The 23,520-nt window shown below is 36.8% G+C and overlaps 2 protein-coding genes across 2 annotated transcripts in view; one reads left to right on the forward strand and one right to left on the reverse strand.

Annotated features, from left to right (window-relative positions):
- Positions 1–9,940, forward strand: part of fgf7 (fibroblast growth factor 7) — a 59,181-nt gene extending 49,241 nt beyond the window's left edge. The window contains exons 2-3 of the mRNA XM_059952470.1: positions 3,713–3,816; positions 9,746–9,940. Coding sequence (XP_059808453.1) covers positions 3,713–3,816; positions 9,746–9,940 — 299 coding nt within the window. The remainder of the gene's footprint in view (positions 1–3,712; positions 3,817–9,745) is intronic.
- Positions 1–23,520, reverse strand: part of LOC132382315 (protein FAM227B-like) — a 235,453-nt gene that overhangs the window by 88,762 nt on the left and 123,171 nt on the right. The window lies entirely within an intron of this gene.

Raw genomic sequence — 23,520 nt, forward strand, 5'->3', positions numbered from 1 at the left:
CCTAAGACATTGGTCAGACCCCACTTGGAGTACTGTGCTCAGTTCTGGTCACCTCACTACAGGAAGGATGTGGATACTCTTGAGAGGGTGCAGAGGAGATTTACAAGGATGTTGCCTGGATTGGAGGGTGTATCTTATGAGAATAGGTTGAGTGTACTTGGCCTTTCCTCCTTGGAGCGACAGATGATGAGCAGTGACCTGACATAGGTGAATAAGATGATGAGGGGCATTGATTGTGTGGATAGCCAGGGGCTCTTTCCTAGGGCTGAAATGGCTAACACAAGGGGAATAATTTTGAGGTGCTTGGAAATAGGTACCGAGGGGATGTCAGGGGTAACTTTTTCACACTGAGAATGGTGGGTGCATGGAATGCACTGCCGGTGCCAGTGGTGGAAGTGGATACAATAGGATCTTTTAAGAGCCTCTTACATAGGTACATGGGGCTTAGAAAAATAAAAGGCTACGTGTGAGGGAAATTCCAGGCAGTCTCTTGACTAGGTACATTGTCGGCACAACATTGTGGGCCGAAGGGTCTGTAATGTGCTGTAAATTTCTATGTTCTATGTTCTAAAATAACAAGTTAAAGTTTGACTTATAATTTCCAATATGCTAAGGAGGTCATGTGGGAGACATAAATATCACCAGAAGTAATCTAACAATGGATTTTCATCAGATGCCCTTGAAATGCAGGATATAGCTCCATAATATTATGCCCTTTAAATTTAAAAAATGGAACAATAAGAATAAAAAGAAATCAGTTTAATTTCATGCAGCACATGTGCTGGCAGTGTAGTACTTTAAACATGAATTTGAATCAAATACAAACTGACTAACGAGTTAAAATTCCCAACTTTCAGCCATGTTTGATAACAGATTCCTGCCTACAATTTATCATTAAAATTGCTGTTAAAGTGGCAATCTCATTAAAGTAAATGAATGGCTATGCAAATGTGTTTCCATGGGAACAGAGGAGATCCTCCTTAGAAGGATGAAGCCACAGGGAATAGAAGGTGATGGAAGGAGGGTTGCTTCTTTATTTAATCCATGGGATATCTAGTTTAAGTGAGCTTGACTGGTGATAAAAAAAATCAATGCACATCATTGATGTCAAATAGATACCCAAAATTAAATATGTTACAAACCAATAATTTTACCATCTCCCTGTCATAATAGTATGCAAAATATAAAAGTGAACTCTGCAAACTGTGGCATCTAATTTTTTTTCACTATACTTATTTGCGTAGTTGATTCCAAAGGACATTAATGTTAAGGCTGATGAAATGTAATGTACCCTTTGTACTTACATTCATATTATAGATTTAAAAGACATTGGCACTGATTTTCTGATATAGCATATGCATGTCAAATCATAAAGCACATGACAAATTAATGTATTTTTACACTATGAAAATTTTGACAATGAAGTTTTGTTAATTACCACGTGTTATGTACAAATGATAAAAGTCTCACAGTACAGTCTACAGGCTGACCTATAAATTTGTTCAATAATTTGACCTATAAATAATTTGTTCAATTGAATATTAGTTTTACACCACATCATTGTATGTGTTCTTTATAATAATTCACTGATTGCATTTCAATATTAATTACAGGATAACCTTTATCTTCACAATTCAAATTACTCCATTACTTTACTTCTGATAAAGTGCATCGTACACCTTAATGAAATCTCGGTTTTCTTGTGCTACATGCATATTGGTTTGAAAACAAATGTGTGAAGTGACTGCTCCTTTAAGTGAGATGCTGGGTCAGAGGTGTCTGTGAATGAAATGGAATACTAAGGGATTTCCTTGACAGTTTGCTTTAGGAAGTTTTTAGTTCAAGGAAATTTTTACTTGAAAAAGGATCCAGTACTTTCCTGGCATATATGATGAATAAATTCTTCTCGGGCTTCCAGGCAAGTACAGGTATTAGTTTTAACTGATGTTTCAATGACAAATTCCGTCATCTTCATCAGAGATTTTGCCTAAGCATGTCTAGTCCGGTAGTATATATACCCCCGTTGTTCGTCCCTCCTGATTGATTCGTCCTTAATCAATCAGGTTCCCTCTGTCCCACCTTGTTTATAATCAAATACCAGTTCTTACTTGAATTGAATTGAATTGACGTTATTACTTACATTCTTCATATATATGAGGAGTAAAAGTCTTTATATTACGTCTCTGTCTAAATGTGCAATGCGCAATTTATAGTAACTTATAATAAATAGTATGTACAACAGGACAGTCAATATAACATAGAAATACATTGTATCAGCATGAATTAATCAGTCTGATGGCCTGGTGGAAGAAGCTGTCCCGAAGCCAGTTGGTCCTGGCTTTTATACTGCGGTACCGCTTCCCGGATGCTAGCAGCTGAAATAGTTTGTGGTTGGGGTGACTCAGGTCCCCTATGATTCTTCAGGTCCTTTTCACACACCTGTCTTTGTAAATGTCCTGAATAGTGGGATGTTCACATCTACAGATGCACTGGGCTGTCTGCACCACTCTCTGCAGAGTCCTGCGATAGAGGGAAGTACAGTTCCCATACCAGGCAGTGATGCAGCCAGACAGGATGCTCTCAATTATGCTCCTATAGAAAGTTCTTAGGATTTGGGGGCCCATACCAAACTTCTTCAACTGTCTGAACAAACATGAAGATAACCAGATAACCATACTTAGAATAAAGGTGAAGGTCTCATTCTGAAAAAGAATAGGAATTCAATTGTAAACCATGTGGGTCAGAAGGAAACCCAATTGGTTGAGGACTAACTAATCAGGAGGGCTGGACAACAGTGCTATATATGCCACTGGACTAGATATGCCTAGGCATCATCCCTGATGAAGATGGTGGAGTTTATCTTTGAAATGTCAGTTAATATCAATAACTGTACTCAGCTGGAAGCTTGAGAAGAGTTTATTGATAATATTTTACTTACCTGAATTGATTTTTTGTAATTTTGTTTGAAGGTCATGATTATGTTTTGCACTGGAAATATACTCTCAGTAGCCACTTTATTAGGTACACTTGTACACCTGCTCATTAATGTAAAGATCTAATCAGCCAATCGTGTGGCAGCAACTCAATGCATAAAAGCATGCTGACATGCTCAAGTGGTTCAGCAGGTGTTCAGACCAGACATCAGAATGAGGAAGAAATGTGAACTGAGTTGGTGCCAGATGGAGTGGTTTTAGTATCTCAGATCTCCTGGGATACTCATGCACAACAATTTTTAGAATTTACAAAGAATGGTGTGAAAAACAAAAAAAAAAACAGTGAGTGGCAGTTCTGTGGGCAAAAACATCTTCTTAACATGAGAAGTCAAAAGAGAAAGGCCAGACTAGTTTAAGCTGACAGGAAGGCAACGGTAACTCAGATAACCATGTGTTATAACAGTGATGTGCAGAAGAGCATTTTTGAATGCACAGTCCATCAAACCTTGAAGTGGATAGGCTACAGCAGCAGAAGGCAATGAACATAAAGGAGGTACCTAATAAAGTGACACGAGTGTAAAATCTTCCATGGATAGATGGAATTGTACTGTTGAACCTCTTTCAATAATAAGATATATTAACTATAAAATAACTCTTAATCAGAACTTGGGTGATGCTGACTAACTTTGAATTAATGGTAACTAGAAATGTCATGCTTCAATAATTAATAATTTGCAATTTGTTAGACTGTTTAATAATGACATTGTAATCTGTTTCAGGTATTTTGGAAATCAGAACTGTAGCCATTGGAGTGGTGGCTATCAGAGGTGTAGAAAGTGACTATTACCTAGCAATGAACAAATCTGGGAAGTTATATAGCAAGGTAAGTCTATACATAGAACACAGTGGTCTTTTAGTTATTTGATATAGTGTTTCCTTAAACATCAACTTCCTTAAACAGAAATGCCTATAGTCCAGGAGAGTTAATATTCAGTTTATGCCACTGTCTTTGTTTAGGGAGCAGTACTCATACATTCACCTCAGCAAGAAGCAATAAATCTAGTCTCCAAAGAGGTGTTCATCAAAACATACTAAGTTATGTCGTCACAATGGGTGGTCAGTTGCAGTGAGGGTGATTAGGATCTGCGAAACCTCACAACTTGCAGAATCGGAGACTTATTTAGGCTTGGAGTGAGGCTATTCATCAGGTCTATGCTGTACTAAGTAGGACAAACCTCTCAGTAACATGAGAGCAGGATTGGAGGCCCTGTACTCCAAGAGAATCAAAATGTCTCCTCCTATGTGGGCAAAGCATCTTAGCACGTGGAGCCATAAAATGCACTAAAATTGCATTGGAGCAATGTAAGAACCCGGAAATCTGCAAGAAGCACAAAGGGTTTTACTCTTTTTTTTACCAGACAGTCTACAACAATTTGTAAAATGGTCAAAATGATCAATGCTTGCTTCCTGAGGAGCCATTGAAATTTATTCATCATGTAGCTGTCCAATGTGAAGAGTACCTCTTGTTAGTATGCTCAATTAATGGATGGTGACATAGTGACAACAGATATCTTTTAACTATCTCCCTCCTTCTACCGGTCCAAAATCCTTACACAAGAAGAAAATGCTTATATAGTAAGAGTCATGTTGGCAACTGCACCATGTTGTTTGTATAAACCTTATCATTTGTAACAAACAACATTAGTGTTTTGGAGGTGCTTTGCTGTACAGGTCTCCAAATTTGTTACTACAGTGCCTTGAAACAGTACTCAGCCATCACAGCTATTTTCACATTTTACTGTCTCATTTTCTTGACTTAAAATATTTTGATGCAGGATTTTTGAACTGATCTACAAAACATTGGGCATCATGTCAAATCAAAAGAAAAGTTCCAAAACCTTTTAACAATTTACTAGAAATTAAAAATCAAAATTGCCAGGACGAAAATGTAGTCATCCAGTTTGTAAATACTATAATAACTTTCCTCAGGTGCAATACTACCTTACCAACTCATTCTGGCACAACTTGAGCAAGTTTGCTAGGAGGAATGGGCAAATCTTGCTTCATCTCATTGTGCAAAGCTAACAGGAACTAATCTGAAAAAACAACTGGATATAATATCTGCGAGAGGTGGTTCAAATAAGTACTGAGCAAAGCGAATAAATACTTTTGAACTGCTGACATCTCAGTTTTTGAATTTTTAGTTTTTCATGTTTTACAATTTTCCCTGTTTTTGAAGTTGTAATTCAAATTACATTTATTATCAAAGTATTAATTACACAACCTTGAGATTTGTTTGCTTACAGGCAGTCACAAAGCAAGAAACCCAAAAGAACCCAATTTAAAAAAAAATAAAGACTAAATGGATGCTCGGAGAAAGGGAAAATAAAACAAATCATGCAAACAACAGAAGCGAGCAACATTCCAAACTAAAATGAGTCCTTGGATCCGAACCCCAGAGCAGCTCAGAGTAGGCTCAAGGACTTGATATCCGTTCATCATATTAGTGGATATGAAGCACAACAGCCAGGGCAGTCTTCATATCCTCAGCACCCTGGAGAGAAGAGTGAATGTTATGGGAGAGTGGCTGAAATCAGCTCTCGCTTCCGATTCCGACACCCTGTCTTTCCAATCTATCTGGGCAGGTGTTTAAATTGTTCAAACAGCATATTATACCTCCGGCACAGCTATAGAGAAAGGATCGGGGCCTAGAACACACCATCCAGCAACACACTCCAGGCCAAGATTGCCCAGCCCAGAGCACCTTCAACTTCTTCAAATTGGCTCACTGCACAGGGCAAACCAACCTCGTACCCAGGCCAACACTACAGGCATGGAAACTCCTCTGCGTCGATTTCTTGCTGAATGGCTCACTCTATCTGTGTCAGTTCTGCAACATACCAGCATCCCTCAACTTCATTTCATCTTAATTGTTTGTGGTGATAATTTACTGCAAAATACTTCAGAAAATGTGTTATTAGTTATGTTTTTAGTCTAACTTCTTGCCATTTTGAACTACCAGTGAGTTGTCACACGTGTTCAGGAGTTCCATCTTAAACTGGAAGGAGCATGTGATTCACAAATAAAAATTCTCAGTTAAATTGATCAAAATCCCTGGTGGTAATACTTGATTATGTGAACAATGAGTTGGGGATAAATAGTTCTTCAAGGCACTGTATACCCAGCATCCTCCTCAATTTTTTAATAACATGATCTTAGACCATGGCAACAGCTGAGACAAAGAGAAGGAGGGAAAAAGAAGCAAGAGGAAAAGAAAGAAAGTGACATGGAGAAAAATGAAATAATTCAAAAATGAACATGCAAGAGACTACAGATGATGGAACATGGAGCAACTTGCAAGATGCTGGAAGAACTCAATGAGCCAGGCAGGATCTATGGAAGACAATAGACAGTCAACAGCAGAAGTAGGGGTGAAATAGCTGGAAGTGATAAGGGTTGAAGATGATGCAATCAAATAGGAGAGGAAGGTAGAATATGGAACAAAATGAGGGAGTAATGGGGGAGGGTATGTGGGTGATGTGTGAATGGAAAGGGGGAAGAAGGTGCAAATAGCATGGTGATGGGAGCCAGGTAGATCAGGAAGGAGGACAGCAGTTACCAGAATTTGGAGAATTCAATCTTTATACTGCTAGGTTGCAGGCTGCTTAGGCAGAACATAAGATGCTGTGCTTCTAGTTTGCACTTGGCTTCAACTTGGCAGCAGAAGCTAAGCACAATCCAGAGGAACAGCACCTCATATTCTACCTGGGCAACCTAATTATAGCAGAATGAACATCAAAAATGAACAATCGGATCATAATCCCAACTCCCTGTTCTACTGCAATTTCCATTTTAACTTCTTCCGGTTGCTGACCATCTTCAGCATTTCCTTGCTAATTATAAAACCTACCCTCCAGATCCAATCACCAGACACAAAATAAATACAGAACAACTGATCACTTTTCTGTATGCCCTTTTTTAACAGACTGCCCTGTAGTCTATCCAACTCCACTTTAACAGAGCACAGGTACAAAAATGACTTCTGAGATGGTAGCCCCAGTTGACCCTATTTCCCTGTCCTGACTGCCAGAAATTTGTGTGCCATTACCCAATGTTATTAAACTAATTTCTACAGTAAAGGAAGTATTATTGATTGAGCAGACAGCTGCAAGTATCAAGTGCTTCCACCTTCTACTCCCACTTCACTATGAGCTGTGGGTGGGGGGGGGGGGGTTGCTATCTGACTTTCAAAGTACAGAGAATTTTTTTCTCACCTCATCTGAACAGTAGGTATTTAGAATCATATCAGAAAATGTTGATGTGCTTTCTTGTGTGTGTTTTGCCATTAGTTTCCTACAAACTACCACCGTCTGATGATTTATTTGCTCGCTCAAGCCACAAAGCAGATGCAAGTTGGTTTTAATAACGCTTGTTGAAACTGCTGCATGAATCTCTCTAAATTGGAGCATACAGACATGCAGAAGTGTGGTTTTGATGAATTCATGTTAATGATATTACCATACTAATTTTTGTATTTCCTGCAACATCTAATGCGCTTAGATTAAATGGGATTTTGAATCTCGGCAGTTGCTTTTTCTTATACTGTATCTTTTTGCATACCAGTAGTATCCAATTTCAGCCCCAAAATCTTCAGCATGAAATCTTCCATTTTGTAGTGTGTAAGAAGAGTATTATCAATACATTCTAGGTACACTGATGAAAGTAAATAAGGGCATTATTTATTTAGCTTCAATAAATAAAAAACATCAATTAAGAACATGTAGCTTTTGTCTATCTTCTATTTCAAGCATCGGTGAGATAGATTTGAACTTTTGGGAAAAATCCACTTCTAGGTGCTTGCTCTAGTTAAATAGATCCAGCAACATGCTCCCCTAAAACAGATGGGCTTGTGTAGCTTATTGGATTTGAGCCAGGGCAGCTTCAGTTTGCAACAATTGGAGGAGGTAGGGGAGACTGGGTTGGCAAAAATCTACATTATTTTTGAGAGACCCAAAATCGTTTTAACATTTAATTTTCTAAAATCATTTCAGCCGTGTTGACAGTAAAACTGATCAGAGAATAGACTGCACATGATTGGATCTGTCTATCAAAATAGCAAACAGAAACAGAAAATGCCAGAAGCACTCAGCAGAACAGGCAACAAATGTGAGGAAAATGAGGCAACACTTCAGGTCAAAGACCTTTTATCAGAACTGGGAAAGTCTAAATAGTAACTGGAATCCCATCCACATAATAGATCACCAACTTGAAAATATTAAGAGCCTGACAAATAAAAAGGGTGAGTTTCTCTGAAACAAAGTAGAAGAGTCTGTCAAAATGGCAACAGTAAGAGAATTGATAGTAACAGACAACTAACTTTCTTTCAGTCATTATTGCTCCAATATCAGAAAGTTTAGCAAGTTCTTACACTTGGAATGACAGCCAAAATATACCTATCAACAGACTAACTTTTGTCTCATAACTGAAGAAACTGAGACTTTATAACTCTTTAAATCTTTTCCAATTAGAACCACATTTTATTTTTACATATTTCCATTCCATATATAAAACAGTTCTTCTGTTCTCCAGCATGAACTACGTAATTAATTTTGTCTTGAAGAGACAAAAAATGACACAACGAATGGAGGCTGGTACAAGAATCCAAACCTTTTCACACACATAAGCAATTTTACAGATACTAACTTATGGATAATAATAACCTTTGCATAAACTATAATAATGTAATAAAAATGATAACACAGAATAAGACAGTCACTATGTAAAACAATGGGATTAGGCACTATGTGATCAGGGAATATTAATGCCTAATGCCCTTATTATTTTTCCAATTTATTGTCCTATCACTTGTTATCATGAGAGTATTTTTAAGTGGATTTCTAAAGACCTAGTAGGAAGACAAATGCAATAATGTCATCTTTCCTAGCAACCAAAGCTAAACAAAAATATTTGGTGAAAGTACAAATATTATTATGTGTAGCTCGACCACAGATGTCTCTATTGCACAACAAGATTCAAGCTATTTAGTGTTTTTATGCAATGACAGACTTTTTGGCTAGGGATAACTAATCAACATTTGAATAAAGCAGTCAACAAAAATCATTGTTACATCATGCCAACCACATGGTTAATTTTATTCAATGTTTCTTAGCATCAGAGAAGAAAGATAGTATTATAATCCGTATGCTAAATGGAACATAATGATCACAGTTGCCAGGAATTGTGCAATCTGTCTAAATAGTGCATTAACTTCATGGACGCAAACTCCTCCTTTTGAAAACAACTCAAAACACAAAAGGTTTGAACACTCCTTGGGGATTTGGGAGAATATTATGACTACATTTGGATCCACAAAGGAAATAAAATACATCTTCCAACATCTTTAGGTACCCCAGGTTAGACTGGAGAGTAAACCATTTTGGTTTCTCCACTTAGACAGGGGTTGAAACTACACTCAGGTACCAGTTACAGTATCAGGTACCCATAGAGTAATATAAAAAAGTCATTAACTCTGAGCAAGTATCCTTGACACTGCTCCACAGATTAAAATAATGGAACCTTTGCAACTCAAGGAAAGATGAGAGATACAGGAGATTTTAAAAGCCTACCTTGACAAACAAGCTTAAAAATCACTCGCAGCATTTAACTGGAATCAGTTGTATAATCAATGAAATGAAATCAATATATGATTGAAGAATAATTCCTGAATATCACCATTATACTGTAAATTGTATATATTGTTATCCTATGCTTCTACAGTAATAATGTAAATTTTATATTTCATGTTTCCACAGAAAATCTGCAATGAAGACTGCAATTTTAGAGAGCTTATAGAGGAAAATAATTACAACACATATGCTTCTGCAAAGTGGACACATAATGGTCAACAAATGTTTGTAGCATTGAATCAAAGGGGAGTAATAATTAGAGGCAAAAGGACAAAGAAAGAAAGTAGATCATCTCATTTCCTTCCAATGGCAATATCATAACAAAATATTAAAAAGAACATCAATCTCAGTAATGAAAAGATGTCCCAACTCTGCACATGTATCACTGAAACCTTAACCACACAAGCTAAGATACTACTGACATCTGGAACAAGCTGGGCTTGCGCTTTGCTATAAAAATGTACCCTATCATTTTGCACGATTGTATTCTATGCAACCCAATGTCACTCAGATGTAAAGGGTGAAGTTTTGTAAATTTAATCCTGAACAGTTGTCTGAAAGCCAAATGGATGAAAGAGTATGTTTGATCAGACAATCAAATGTATAAAGAAGAGTAAGTATGTTATAAAAAGGAACTTTTCCTAAGACCATAAGACATGGGAGCAGAGTTAAGCCATTCTGCCTATTGAGTCTGCTCCATCATTCAACCTCAGCTGATAAAATTTCCCTCTCAACCCTATTCTCCTGCCTTCTCCTTGTAATCTTTGACACCCTACTAATCAAGAACCTATCAACCACTGTCTTAAATATGCCAATGACTTGGCATCCACAGCCATCTGTGGCAATGAACTTCACAGATTCACCACCCTCTGGCTCGAGAAATTCCTCTTCATTTCTGTTCTAAAGGGTTGTTCCTTTGTTCTGAGGCTATACCCTCTGGTATTAGACCCCTTCCCCCTGACTAAAGGAAATATCTCTCTATTTATGCCTTTCAAAATCAGATAGATTTCAATGAGATCCCCTCATTCTACCAAACTCCAATGAGTACAAGTGCAGAGCCAAAACATGCTCCTCATAACATTAACACTTTAATTCCCGGGATCATTCTTGTGAACCTCCTGTGGACTCTCTCTGATTCCAGTACAATGTTCTGTAAATATGGGGCCCAAACCTGCTCACAATACTCAAATATGGATTGTCCAATATCTTATAAAGCTTCAGAATTACATTCTTGCTATAATAAGACCATAAGATATAGGAGCAGAATCAGGTCATTCAGCCAGCGAGTCTGCTCCGCCATTCCATTCTGGCTGATTTATTTTCCTCTTCGATCCCATTCTCCTGCATTCTCCCCATAATTTTTGATGTCCTGACTAATTAAGAATCTAGCATCCTCCACTTTAAATATACCCAGTGACAGGGCCTCCACAGCTGTATGTGGCAATGAATTCCACAGATTCACAGCCCTAAAAGACATTCCTCCTCACCTCTGTTCTAAGTGAATATTCCTCTATTCTGAAGTTGTGCTCTCAGATCCTAAACACACCCACTATAGGAAACATCATTTCCACATCCACTATATCTAGGCAACACAAAATGCTGGAGAAACTCAGCAGGCCAGGCAGCACTTGTGGAAAAGAGTGAACAGTTGACATTTCAGGCCGAGACCATTCATCTGGACTGGAAAAATAGATGAGAAGTCAGTTCCACTATGTGACGTCTGCTCCACTATATCTCGGCCTTTCAATATTTGATACGTTACAATGAGATCTCCCATTATTATTCAAAACTCCAGGGAGTACAGGCCCAGAGCCATCAGACGTTCCTCATATGTTAACCCTTTCATTCCTGGAATCATTCTTGTAAACCCCCTCCGGACCTTCTCCAATGCCAGCACATCTTTTCTTTGACAAGGGGCCCAAAACTGCTCACAATACTTCAAGTGTGGTCTGACCAATGACTTATAAAACCTTAATAATACAGCCTTGCTCTTATATGCTGGCCCTCTCGAAATTAATACTAATGTTGTATTTGCCTACCTTGGCATTGACTCAACCTGTAAGTTAACCTTGAGGGAATCCTGCACAAGAACACACAAATTCCTTTGCACGTCAGATTTTTGAATTTTCTCCTCAATTAGAAAATAGTCAACACCTTTATTCCATCTACCAAAGTGCATGATCATACATACTATACTCGATTTGCCGCTGCTCATTCTCCCAATCTGTCTAAGAACTTCTGCAGATTCCTTGCTTTCTCAACACTACCTGACCCTCCATCTACCTATGTATTGTCCGCAAACATGGCCACAAGGCCATCAATTCCATCATCTAAATCACTGATATATAACATGAAAAGAAGCAGTTCCAATACTAATCCTTGTGGAACACCATTCGTCACCAGCAGGCAACCAAAAAAAGCCCCCTTTATTCCCCACTCTTTGCCTCCTGCCAGGGTGCCAATTTTCTGTCCATGCTAGTGCCTCTCAAATAATACTATAGGTTTTTGTCTTGTTAAGCAGCCTAATGCGTGATACCTTGTCAAAGGCCTTCAGAAAATCCAAGTGAACAATATCCACTGACTCTCCTTTGTTTATCCTGCCTGCTATTTCCTGAAAGAATTCCAACAGATTTGTAAGGTAAAATATCCCCTTTAGAAAACCATGCAGACTTTGGCCCTCTTTTTCATATGCCTCCAGACATCCCAAAACCTCATCTTTAATAATTGACTCCAACATCTTCCCAATCACTGAAGTCTGTCTAACTGGTCTATAATTTCCTCCCTTCTTCCTTAAAGAGTGGAGTGGCATTTCCTGTCCTCTGGAACCATCCCAGAATTTAGTGATTATTGAAAGATCACTACTAATGTCTCCACAATCTCTTCAGTAACCTCTTTCAGAACTCTGGGAGGTAGTCCATGTGGTCCAGGTGACTTCAAAAGCAACATTTCCAAAAAAAATTGTTATCCAGTGTAATCTACCATTCAGCCTCCCTAGCACCTTCTTCTAAGTATAGCAACTACACTGACTTCTGGGCCTTGACGCACTCGAATTGCTGGCCTGCTGTCAATGTCTTCCACAGTGAAGTCTGTTACAAAATACTTAATAAGTTCATCCACCATTTTTTTGTCTTCCATTACTACTTCTCAGGGTCCAATATCCACTCTTGCCTCTTTTTTTATTTTTTATATCATACATCTGAAAAAAAACTTTGAATACCCTCTTTTATATTATTGGCTGGCTTCATATTTCATCTTTTCTCTCCTTTTGTTATTTTTAGTTGCCTTTTGTTGGTTTTTAAAAGCTTCCCAATCCTTTAACTTCCCACTATTCTTTTTCTATATTATAAGCCCTCTCTTTTCCTTTAATGCTGTTTTTGACTTCCCTTATCAGCCACCACTGCCTCATCCTGCCTATATAATACTTCTTAATCTTTGACAATGTATCTATTGTGCACCTTCTGAATTCCCCCCAGAAACTCCAGCCAATGCTGTTCTGCTGTCATCCCTGTTACTGTCCCCTGCCAATCAACTTTGGTCAGCTCCTCTCTCATGCCTCTTAATTCTCTTTGCTTTACTGTAATACTGATACATCTGACCTTTACATCTATGCCTTTACTCCTTCTACTAATGTTCATGGCCATGCACTTCCTTACACTGTATTTCATCTGACACTTTGCCTATTCTCTTAATCTGCCCATGTCCTCCTGCAGGCTCCCTGCTTCCTCAACACTGCCTGCCTGCAACATCTATCTTTGTATTATCAACAAACTTGGCCACAAAGCCATTAAGTCCATCATCCAAATTATTAGCATGTAACATGAAAAGTAACGAACCCAACACAGACCCCTGTAAAACACCATTAGTCACTGGCTGCCAACCAGAAAAGGTACCCTTTAATCCCACTCTTTGTCTTTTGCCAATCTTCTATCCATGCTCATGTCTTTCCTGTAATGCCATGGGCTCTTGTTTAGTAGCCTCATGTGCTACCTTGTCAAAAACCTTCTGAAAATCCAAGTAAGCAAAATCCACTGAATCTCCTTTGTCTGTGCTCAAAGAATTGCAGCAGATTTGTCAGGCAAGGTTTCCCCCTAAGTAAACAATCCTGCGCACTTTATTGAGTGTGTCTATTACCCTGAAGCCTCATCCTTAATAATGGACTCCAGCTTCTTGTCAACCACAGATGTCAAGCTATTATCTTTTTCCTCCCTTGCTTCTTAAAGAGTGGAGTGACATTTGCAATTTTTCAGCCCTCAAGAACAATTCCAGAAAGTGGTGATTCTTGAAAGATCACTATTAATAACGTCTCCAGAATTTCTTCAGCTATGTTTTTCAGAATCCTGGGTTGTAGTCCATCTGGTCCAGGTGACTTATCTACCTTTAGAACTTACAGCTTCTTGAACACCTTCTCCTTAGCAATAGCAACTACAATAATTTCTGTCCCTTGACACACTCAAGTTTCTGACATGTCTTTTCTGGAATTTCTGGCATGTCTTCCACAGTGAAAACTGATACAAAATACTTATTCAGTTTGTCTGCCATTTCTTTATTCCCCATTTCATAGATAATACTTTTGTGGTATAATGGTACTTCATTTAAAAACAGTACTACATGCGTTTTTTAAATAATCATTGTTACATTAAGACACTTTGCCTTCAAACTGATACATTTATTCCTTGAAAAAGCACTGTAGACAATTGTTGAATTAAATATCATATAATATATGAGTCTAGTGATGAATGTGTAGCTTCACATACAGCATTTAATTTTTGTAATTCATTATTTTAAAAAGATAAAAATGTAGCTACTGTAGTATTTTGATTTTCACAAGATAGTGTGTGTTCAAATATCTCGTGAATGGTCAATGATTTTGCCATGCTGTAAATGACTAGTGAAAATAATGATTCTACAGTACCAACAGTGCTGCTCAGCTCAATAAAAATTAATGCTTTTTCCATGGATTTTTCAAGTCAATCAATATTCGATTTAGAAAAAATACATATTAGCAAATTAGTAGCAGACTCCATAATTGACATTTGAAAACCAGAATATAACTAACCAGATATTCTACTGAGCATTGTTATAATTACTGTGCAAAGGAAGGCAGTAATATTTATGTTTTGATGAATTAATTTATGCACTATGTGCACATTTGAACGTTATGTTTGGGTATAAGCAAGGAAGCTTCTGGAAATATACTGTGATGCCAAAAGGCTTATGAGGGTTGTTTTGATGTGAGTTGCCGCAGTGGTATATGGAATATGTGTTTTTTCTTCAGCAAACTGCCTTATTAATAGCACAGTTAGAAATCATTTGTACCATCTACTTCCTTCCCAAAGTTAAAAGGTGTTTCCTGGCACCCTCACTATTTCTCGGCTTCTTTTCACCCCTCCCACAACTGCTCAAAGATCATCTCATTGCATTGTATATTCTCCTCCTATGCACCATCATATCCCCACGTGTTTGGTCTTCCTCCGATTCTGAATTTCCCATCTCCCAGCCCCACACTCAAACTTGTACCGTTCACAACCCATACACCGTCCTTCTATAGTACTTCTCAATGTTTGTTTCAATTCCTCAATGACAGGAGGATGCTGAGAAAAGGACGTTGTGAGCATTTACTGCTTTTCTACCAAACACATCCTGAGCGCTGTATGCAGCAGAACATTAGAGCTTGCTGACGACCAATAACTGAGCACATAATACACCTAAAATTGCATTTTCTGTGGCTATCATTGATTAAACATAAATTAAATACAGTTATTCTTCATGGTATGAATAGGGATTTAAAATATTGTTTAAATAAATTAATCTAATAAACTGTTTAAATTATACCATGAAAAATGGTATGTTTAAATACAAATAGAACCATAGAACACTACAGCACAGTACAGGCCCTTCAGCCCTCCATGTTGTGCCGACCCATATAATCCTTAAAAGAAAGTACTAAACCCACACTTCCCCATAACCCTCTATTTTTCTTTCATCCATGTGCTTGTCCAAGAGGCTCTTAAATACCCCTAACATTTTAGCCTCCACCACCACCTCTAGCAAGTCATTGGTAAGGTTTCTCAGTATTTCTTCAGGTAAGGACAGAAGAGATAAATTCTAAGTAGGTGCTGTCTTTGAGGAAGACTAAGAAGTTAATTCTGGCAAGCTGTAAACAAATACATGGTATCAATCCAAGGATTTGTCAAGAGTCCAAAAATAATATTTGCATAAAACCTCTTAATATATCAAATCTCCTTTTGAAATGTTTAAATTATAAAGCACATCCACACCTACAATACTACTGACTTTGATGGGATTTGACAGTCTATTCTGGCAAATAGCAAAAGCATCTGTTCACATGTAACAGTAGATATTTTATAATCACTGTCATCACAATTAATGTTTCAGTGATATGTATTATGTCCAAAGTTATCTGAAGCCAGGATTCCATGAAGGGAAAGGAAGTCAGAGGCAAGGAAATTCGCTGGGGGGAAATGAAAACTTGTTGGATCAAAAGCTTCAGTGCCATCTGAAGATGAGAGGACGTGAAGATGATATTTTTAGTTTTAAGTATTCAATGATCCTGAATTGTTTGCATCATTAAATATTTTGCAGGCCTTTAAGGTTGGCACTGATGTGATCTCAGGAGTGCATAAGTTCCCCAGCAGTGCCTTAAAAAAAGTGGTGACATTTCTTGACATGGAAATCACTTTGGGATCATATGAGAAGAGCCCAGAGTAATGTTAATTATCCCAGCTGCATTATCATCTTGCCTAATGCAGGGAAAGTTACTATTTTCAATTCCATAACTCTGAAAAAATTCATACCTTATTCATAGAACATAATAGCACAGTGCAGGCTCTTCACCCTATGACGTTGTGCTGGACTTTTTAACCTTCTCAAAGATCAATCTAACCTTTCCCTCCTGCATAGCCCTCCATTTTTCTATCAACCAGTTTGTAAACAGTGAAAGATATCGAAGAATCACAAATACCTTATTCATATAGATTGGAATTATTCATATACAAATGAACAGAATATCTGACCAGCAGGAATTATAAAATTATAAAAGCAGGAGGAAGCTGCTTGTCTGCTCCACAATTCAGTAACAATGCCTACATTAAACTTATATCCCTTAATATTTAAAATCAGATCTTTGATTTGAATGTATTCAGTCACTGAGCCTCCACAGACATCTTGAACAGCAAATTCCAAAGATTTTTTGCTCACCTGGGTCTCAAATGGCCAATGCCTTCTATTAGGCTCTGACTTGTTTCTAGACACTTCAGTCAGAGGAAGCATGAACACTATATCTACCATTTCAAGCTCCATCAAAATGCTACATATTCCAAATTAGATCACTTTTCACTATTCTATATTCAAGATCAGGTTTAGTTTGCATAATCTCTCCTCATTTGTCAAATACCTCACATCACAAGAACCAATGCAGTAAAGAAAATCAAAAAAATGCAGATGCTAGAAATCTGAAAAAAAAACTGAAAACTCTTGGTTGGTCAGGAGCATCCATGGAAAGGGAAACAGTTACGTTTTAAGATTAGCTAACTTCCCTGATAGTACATAAAAGGATTAGTTTGGTGACAACTGTCTTCCAGATGCAGTAACAGCAGGTCTCTGTACAACTAGGAAAAGCATCTCTTCTCAAGTCATTCTGCAATAAAGGCCAGAAAAATGTTTCCTGAACCTGGATGTTATATCTCTCAGTAATTCATGCACAAAGGCAGTTAGTTCTATTAATCAACTCCTTTCAAATTTTCTCCAACAGGCTTAGATATATTACACATATGTTCATATATTACACATATACTCATATAGTCTGTTCATTCAAGTCACTGATACAGATTGTGAGTACCTGTGGCCCAGAACTATCCTCATGTTGCCGCACTAGTCATAACAATCCAACTTAAAAATACCTACTTAATCCAATTCTGTCTGTTAACTAATCCTCATTCTCTGCCAATATATGTCCCAAATCCACCAGTTCAAATTTTCTTTTAATTATGTGACATCTTACAGAATAGCTTATGAAAGTAGAAACACACATCAGCATGTTTGCCCTTGTGTTCTCTGATAACTAAAACATTAAAAAATTCCAACAGATTGATCAAACACGATTCCCCTTTCAATAATTCATATGCTTCATCCATTACAATTTTCTAGGCACTCTGTTACAATTTCCTTAATGATTAATTCCAGCATTATCTTTTACTAATTGGCTTGTCATTCTGTTTTCTATCTCCTTCTTTCCCATCAATGGGAATAGTTCCTGAATCTAGGAAGTTTTGAAAGATGATGACTATCCATCTCTTTTAAAATTGTATGAATTGAATTCTTGGGGTTTATTAGCTATTAAGTCCAAAGTTCAAAGTAAATTGATTATCAAAGTACATATATGTTACCATGTACAACCCTGAAATTCATTTCCTTGTAGGAATTCACAGTCAATCCAAGAAACACAATAGAATCAATGAAAGACCACACCCAACAGGACAGACAAAAAAATCAATGTGCAGAACACAACACACAAGACAAATACAAAAAATATATAAATAAATAAGTAATAAATACTGACAACATGAGATGAAGTATTTGAAAGTGAGCAAGGGTTGTGGAACACAACACAAAATGCTGGAGGAACTCAGCAGGCCAGACTGTGTCTATAGAAAAGAGTACAGCTGATGTTTTGGGCCGAGACCTTTCACCCGGACTGGTAAAAAAAGAGTCAGAGAAAGAAAGCAGGTGGATGGGAGGAAGAACTACAAGGTGATAGGTGAAATTGCGGGGGGAGGGGGAAGTAAGTTTATTGGTGAAAGAGATACAGGGCTGGAGAAGGGGGAATCTGATAGGGGAGGACAAAGGCCATGGAAGAAAGAAAAGGGGGAGAAGCACCAAAGGGAGGTGATGGACAGGTAAGGAGATAAGGTAGGAGAGGGAAGTGGAAATGGGGAATGGTGAAGGGGGTGCATTACCAGAAGTTCTAGAAATTGTTGTTCATGCCGTCAGGTTGAAGGTTACACAGACAGAATATAAGGTGTTGCTCCTCCAACGCAAGTGTGGCCTCATCACGACAGAAGAGGAGGCCATGGACAGACATGTCGGAATGGGAATGGGAGGTGGAATTAAAATGGGTGGCCACTGGGAGATCCAGCTTTTTCTGATGGATAGTAGGTGCTTGGTGAAGTGGTCTCCCAATCTGCATCAGGTCTCACTGATATACAGGAGGACACACTGGGAGCAGTGGATACAGCAGGTAACCCCAAACAGACTCATAGGTAAAGTGGCACCTCACCTAGAAGGACTGTTTTGGGCCCTGAATGATAGCGAGGGCAGAGGTGTAGGGGCAGGTGTAGCTCTTGTTCTGCATCCATGGAACAGTTCAGTGATGAGTGAAGTTATCTCCTCTGATTCAAGAACCTGAAGGTTGAAGGGGACCTTGCTAATAACTGTCCCCGAACCTAGTGGTGTGGGTCCTGAGGCTCCTGTACCTTGTTCCTGATGGCAGCAGTGAGAAGACAGCGTGGCCTGAATAGTGCAGATACTTAATGATGAGTGATGATTGCCTTTGGCAGTGCTCTGTGCAGATGTGCTCAGTGGTAGGGAAGACTTTACCCTTGATGGGCAGGGCTGTATCCACGAATGCAGGATTTTCTGTTCAAAAGGATCGTGATGGCCCCAGTCAATATATTCTCCACCACCCACCTATAGAAGTTTGTCAAAGTTTTAGATGTCATGCTTAACCTTCACAAACTTCTAAGGAGGTAGAAGAAGTTCCACTAATTTCTTCAATTTTTTTAATGTTAAGCAAGACTAACTTCTTTGAGCTCTTCCTGTACTCTATATCTGTAGCGCTCTGCTATTTCCAGGATGCTTTTTTTGTATTTTTTTAACAAAACAAGATACAAAATATGCATTCAATTTCTCTACCATTCATTTACTTCATAATTTCTATGTCTTAGTCTGTATGGTAACTGTAATGAACACAAGTAAAGTTGCTAAAACACTCAATTACATACATTAGGTAGTTCAGTAAAGGTGTGATAAAATTAAGAAAATGTGACAGGAGAATGCAGCCTTGACACAAGCCTTCAATGACATTGGCTTTGTTGTAAACTGATGGTTAGCATCATGGCTTGTATACAATCATGAAGCAAACCTAACATTTCTAATGGGAATGGAATTTGAGGAGTGTATTTCACCATCCCACAATTGATAGAATCAAAAGCTTTCATGTCAAAGAAAAATTGTTAACAACATTGTCTGCATCTTTCTTAGAGTTTTCATGCAGTGAAGGTCATATCCACTCTGCCTCCATTTTGATGGGATCGATAGTAAAATGTGGGAAGTGTAACTTTTCCAATATTTTTATTAGTTCCTACATAGAAGAATATGGTGTACAAGAAAGTGTATATAAAAGGTCAAAAATGATTTTAAAAAACTAAGAATTACATTATATCTATTTATAAAATCAATTACATTACCCCGTATTCATATAAGTGAATCAATAGTATTATTGAACTGTACCAATTTATTACAAAAAAAAGAATCTAACCCCTACCAAGACTGAAGCGGTTGATTAGGAGAAAAGAAGGTAAAATACCTTCTCATATAATAAAAATTTATAATAGCTAACATCTGAGTTTAAACAATGAATTGAAGGTTTTGAAAATAATTCAGAAAAGTTCCTCACAACATTTGAATGTCTTGACAAGATTCAGAAATTGAACAAAAAATCTTCTCTAAATCTAAACATGACATAATGTCACATAGCCATTGAGCATGAGTAGGAGGAAAAACATCTTTCCATTTAAACAAAAGCGTCCTCCTGGTTATAAGAGAGCTAAAGCCCGAAATATGCAAATCAGATGCCTTCAACTTAATATCTTGTCCTGCAACAATACTAAATAGGGCCGGCAGAGCATTAGGCTTAAAATTGACTTTAAAAAGTAAGAAAAAAGTTTGAAGAGCTTCCTTCCAATATTTTTCAAGATTCGGACAAGTCCAAAACATATGAATTAATGAAGCTTCTCCATTATTACATCTGTCACAGTAGGGAGATATATCCAAATGAAAAAGAGATAGCTTATCCTTAGTCATCTGAGTTCTATGTACCACCTTAAATTGTATGAGGGAATTACCAGCACATAGTGATGAAGTATTAATCAGTTTAAAAATTTAATTCCAAGTTTCCTCAGATATTGATGTCTGTAAATCTTGTTCCCAGAGATTCTTAATTTTGACTGAAGGAACATACCTTGTTTCCAGTAACATACCATAAATCTTAGATATTGAACCATTATGATAAGGTGCCAAGCTAAAAATTACGTTGAGTAAGTTCTTATCTGAGCTTACAGGAAATGTACATAATTGAGATCTTAAAATGTCTCTGATTTGTAAATATCTAAAAAAGTGAGTTTTGGGTAAGCTATATTTAGCTGACAATTGCTCAAATGAAAAAAGGTATCCTCCAATAAACAGATCCCAAAAACATTTAAAACACAACCTGTCCCATTCTTTAAAAACTAAATCAGTCATGGAGGGTTTAAAAAATTAGAATAAATGGGACTTGAAAGGTTAAATCTCGATAAACCAAAGTGTTTTCTAAATTGTATCCAGACCCTCAGAGTATTATCTATTAAATTAACAGTTAGTTTACTTACAGATAAAGGAAGTGAGGATCCAAGAAGAGAAATAATAGAAAATTTATTAACAGAGTTAGCTTCTAAAGAAATCCATACCAGATAATCTACATGATTAATATAATACAACCAAAATGTAAGATTTCATATATTAACTGCCCAGTAATAAAACCTAAAATTAGATAAGGCTAAACATCCAGACTTTTTAGATTTTTGAAGATGAACTTTATTTAAATGAGGACATTTATTTTTCCATATATAAGAGGATAAAATAGAATCAAGATAGTCAAAAGGGATTTAGGAATAAAAATGGGTAAAGCCTGAAAAAAAATTTAGGTAGAATATTCATTTTAATAGAACTAATTCATCCAATCAACAATATTGAAAGAGGTGACCAATTTAATGATACTCTTTTTACATGATTCAATAAAGTAAGAACGTTTTCTTTAAACAGGTGTTTGTAATTATTAGTAACTGTTACAACCAAATAAGTAAATTGATTCCTTACAACTTTAAAAGGGAGATTAGTATTAATTGATACCAAATTATTTAAAGAAAATAATTCTGTCTTATGTAAGGTCAATTTATATCCTGAAAACTGGCTAAAACTGGAGAGTAAAGAAAGTACAAGGTCTCAACATTAAAGATAAAGAGCAATATATCATCAGCGTAAAGTGAAATTTTGTGAGTAATACCTCTCCTTAAAATACCACAGATGTCATTAAATTATAGAAAAGCAATGGTAAGTGGTTCTAAAGCTAGATCGAAGAGCAAAGGGCTCAACGGACAACCTTATCTAGTTCCACGATGAAGTTTAAATGGTTTGGAATTCTGAAAATTAGTAACAATCTGGGCAGAAGGAGATGGATAAATTAATTTAATCCATTGAATAAAATCTGGTCCAAAATTAAATTTTTCTAAGGTTTTAAATAGATAATTCTATTCAACCCGATCAAAGGCCTTCTCAGCATCTAAGGATATCACACATTTCGATATCTCCTGGGAGGGAGAGTAAATAACATTTAATACACGGCGTATATTAAAATGGGAATGTCAGTTTTTAATAAATCCAGTCTGATCATCAGGAATAATAGAAGGTAGAATACTTTCAATCCTATGAGGCAGAACTTTAGAAAGGATTTTAGTACCAACATTGAGTAATGAAATTGCCCTATATGAAGAGCATTCAGTTGGGTCCTTGTTTTTCTTTAGGATAAGCGAAATAGAGGCTTCATAGAAAGATTGAGGCAAGCTACCCCAATTTGCGAGAATCCAAAAAGACTAAGTGTAACTGCAGTATAATTAATGAAAAAAAAAAAGCCTTATAAAATTCCCCATAAAATCTGTCTGGACCAGGAGCCTTCCCTGAGTGTAATGAATGTATAGCCTTGGCAATTTCCTCATAAGAAATGGGTTGATCCATCTGTTTGCAATTATCTGCAGAAAGTGTAGGGATATTTAATTGCTCTAGAAAATTATTCATTACAGTATTATCTTTAGGGGAATCAGAACTATAAAGTTTAGAATAGAATTCTCTAAAGGTATCATTTATTTCAGAATGATCAGTTGTCCTGTCACCATTAGTTTTGCAAATTTCTTTAATTTGTCATTTAACAACAGCAGTTTTTAATTGGTTGCCCAATACTTTGCCTGATTTATCTCCGTAAATGTAAAATTGAGTTTTATCTTTAAGAAGCTGAGTTTCAATTGGATATGTTAACAGAAAATCATATTTAGTTTTAACTTCAACATGTCTTTTATATAAAACAGGATCTGGAGCTATAGCATACTTTTGATTTAATTGTTTCAATTGATTGGCTAATTCAATTCTTTCTTTATTAGCTTTATTCTTAACACTCACAATACAAGAAATAATTTGTCCTCTAGTATAGGCATGAAAGTGTCCCATACAATAAGATTAGAAGTCTCTTTCTTTTTATTCTCTTTAAAAAACAAAATAATATGCCTCTATAGAAATTTTTAAATTTCCTTATCAAATAAAAAAGTTGTTTTAAAATGCCAAATTCTGTTTGTTTGAGGAAGACCAGGGAGATTTAAAGATAGAAATACAGGAAACTGATCTGAAGCAGCAATCTCTTTATATTCACAGGAACAAACTGATAAAATCATTTGACTATCAATAAAAAACAATCAATGCTGGAATATGTATGATGAACATGGGGAGAAAATGAGTACCCCCTATCTAAAGGATGTAAGAAACGCCAAACATCAACAATACCACATTTCAATAAAAAAAGA

This window comes from Hypanus sabinus, chromosome 28, assembly GCF_030144855.1.
Source record: "Hypanus sabinus isolate sHypSab1 chromosome 28, sHypSab1.hap1, whole genome shotgun sequence".
Lineage (NCBI taxonomy): Eukaryota > Metazoa > Chordata > Chondrichthyes > Myliobatiformes > Dasyatidae > Hypanus > Hypanus sabinus.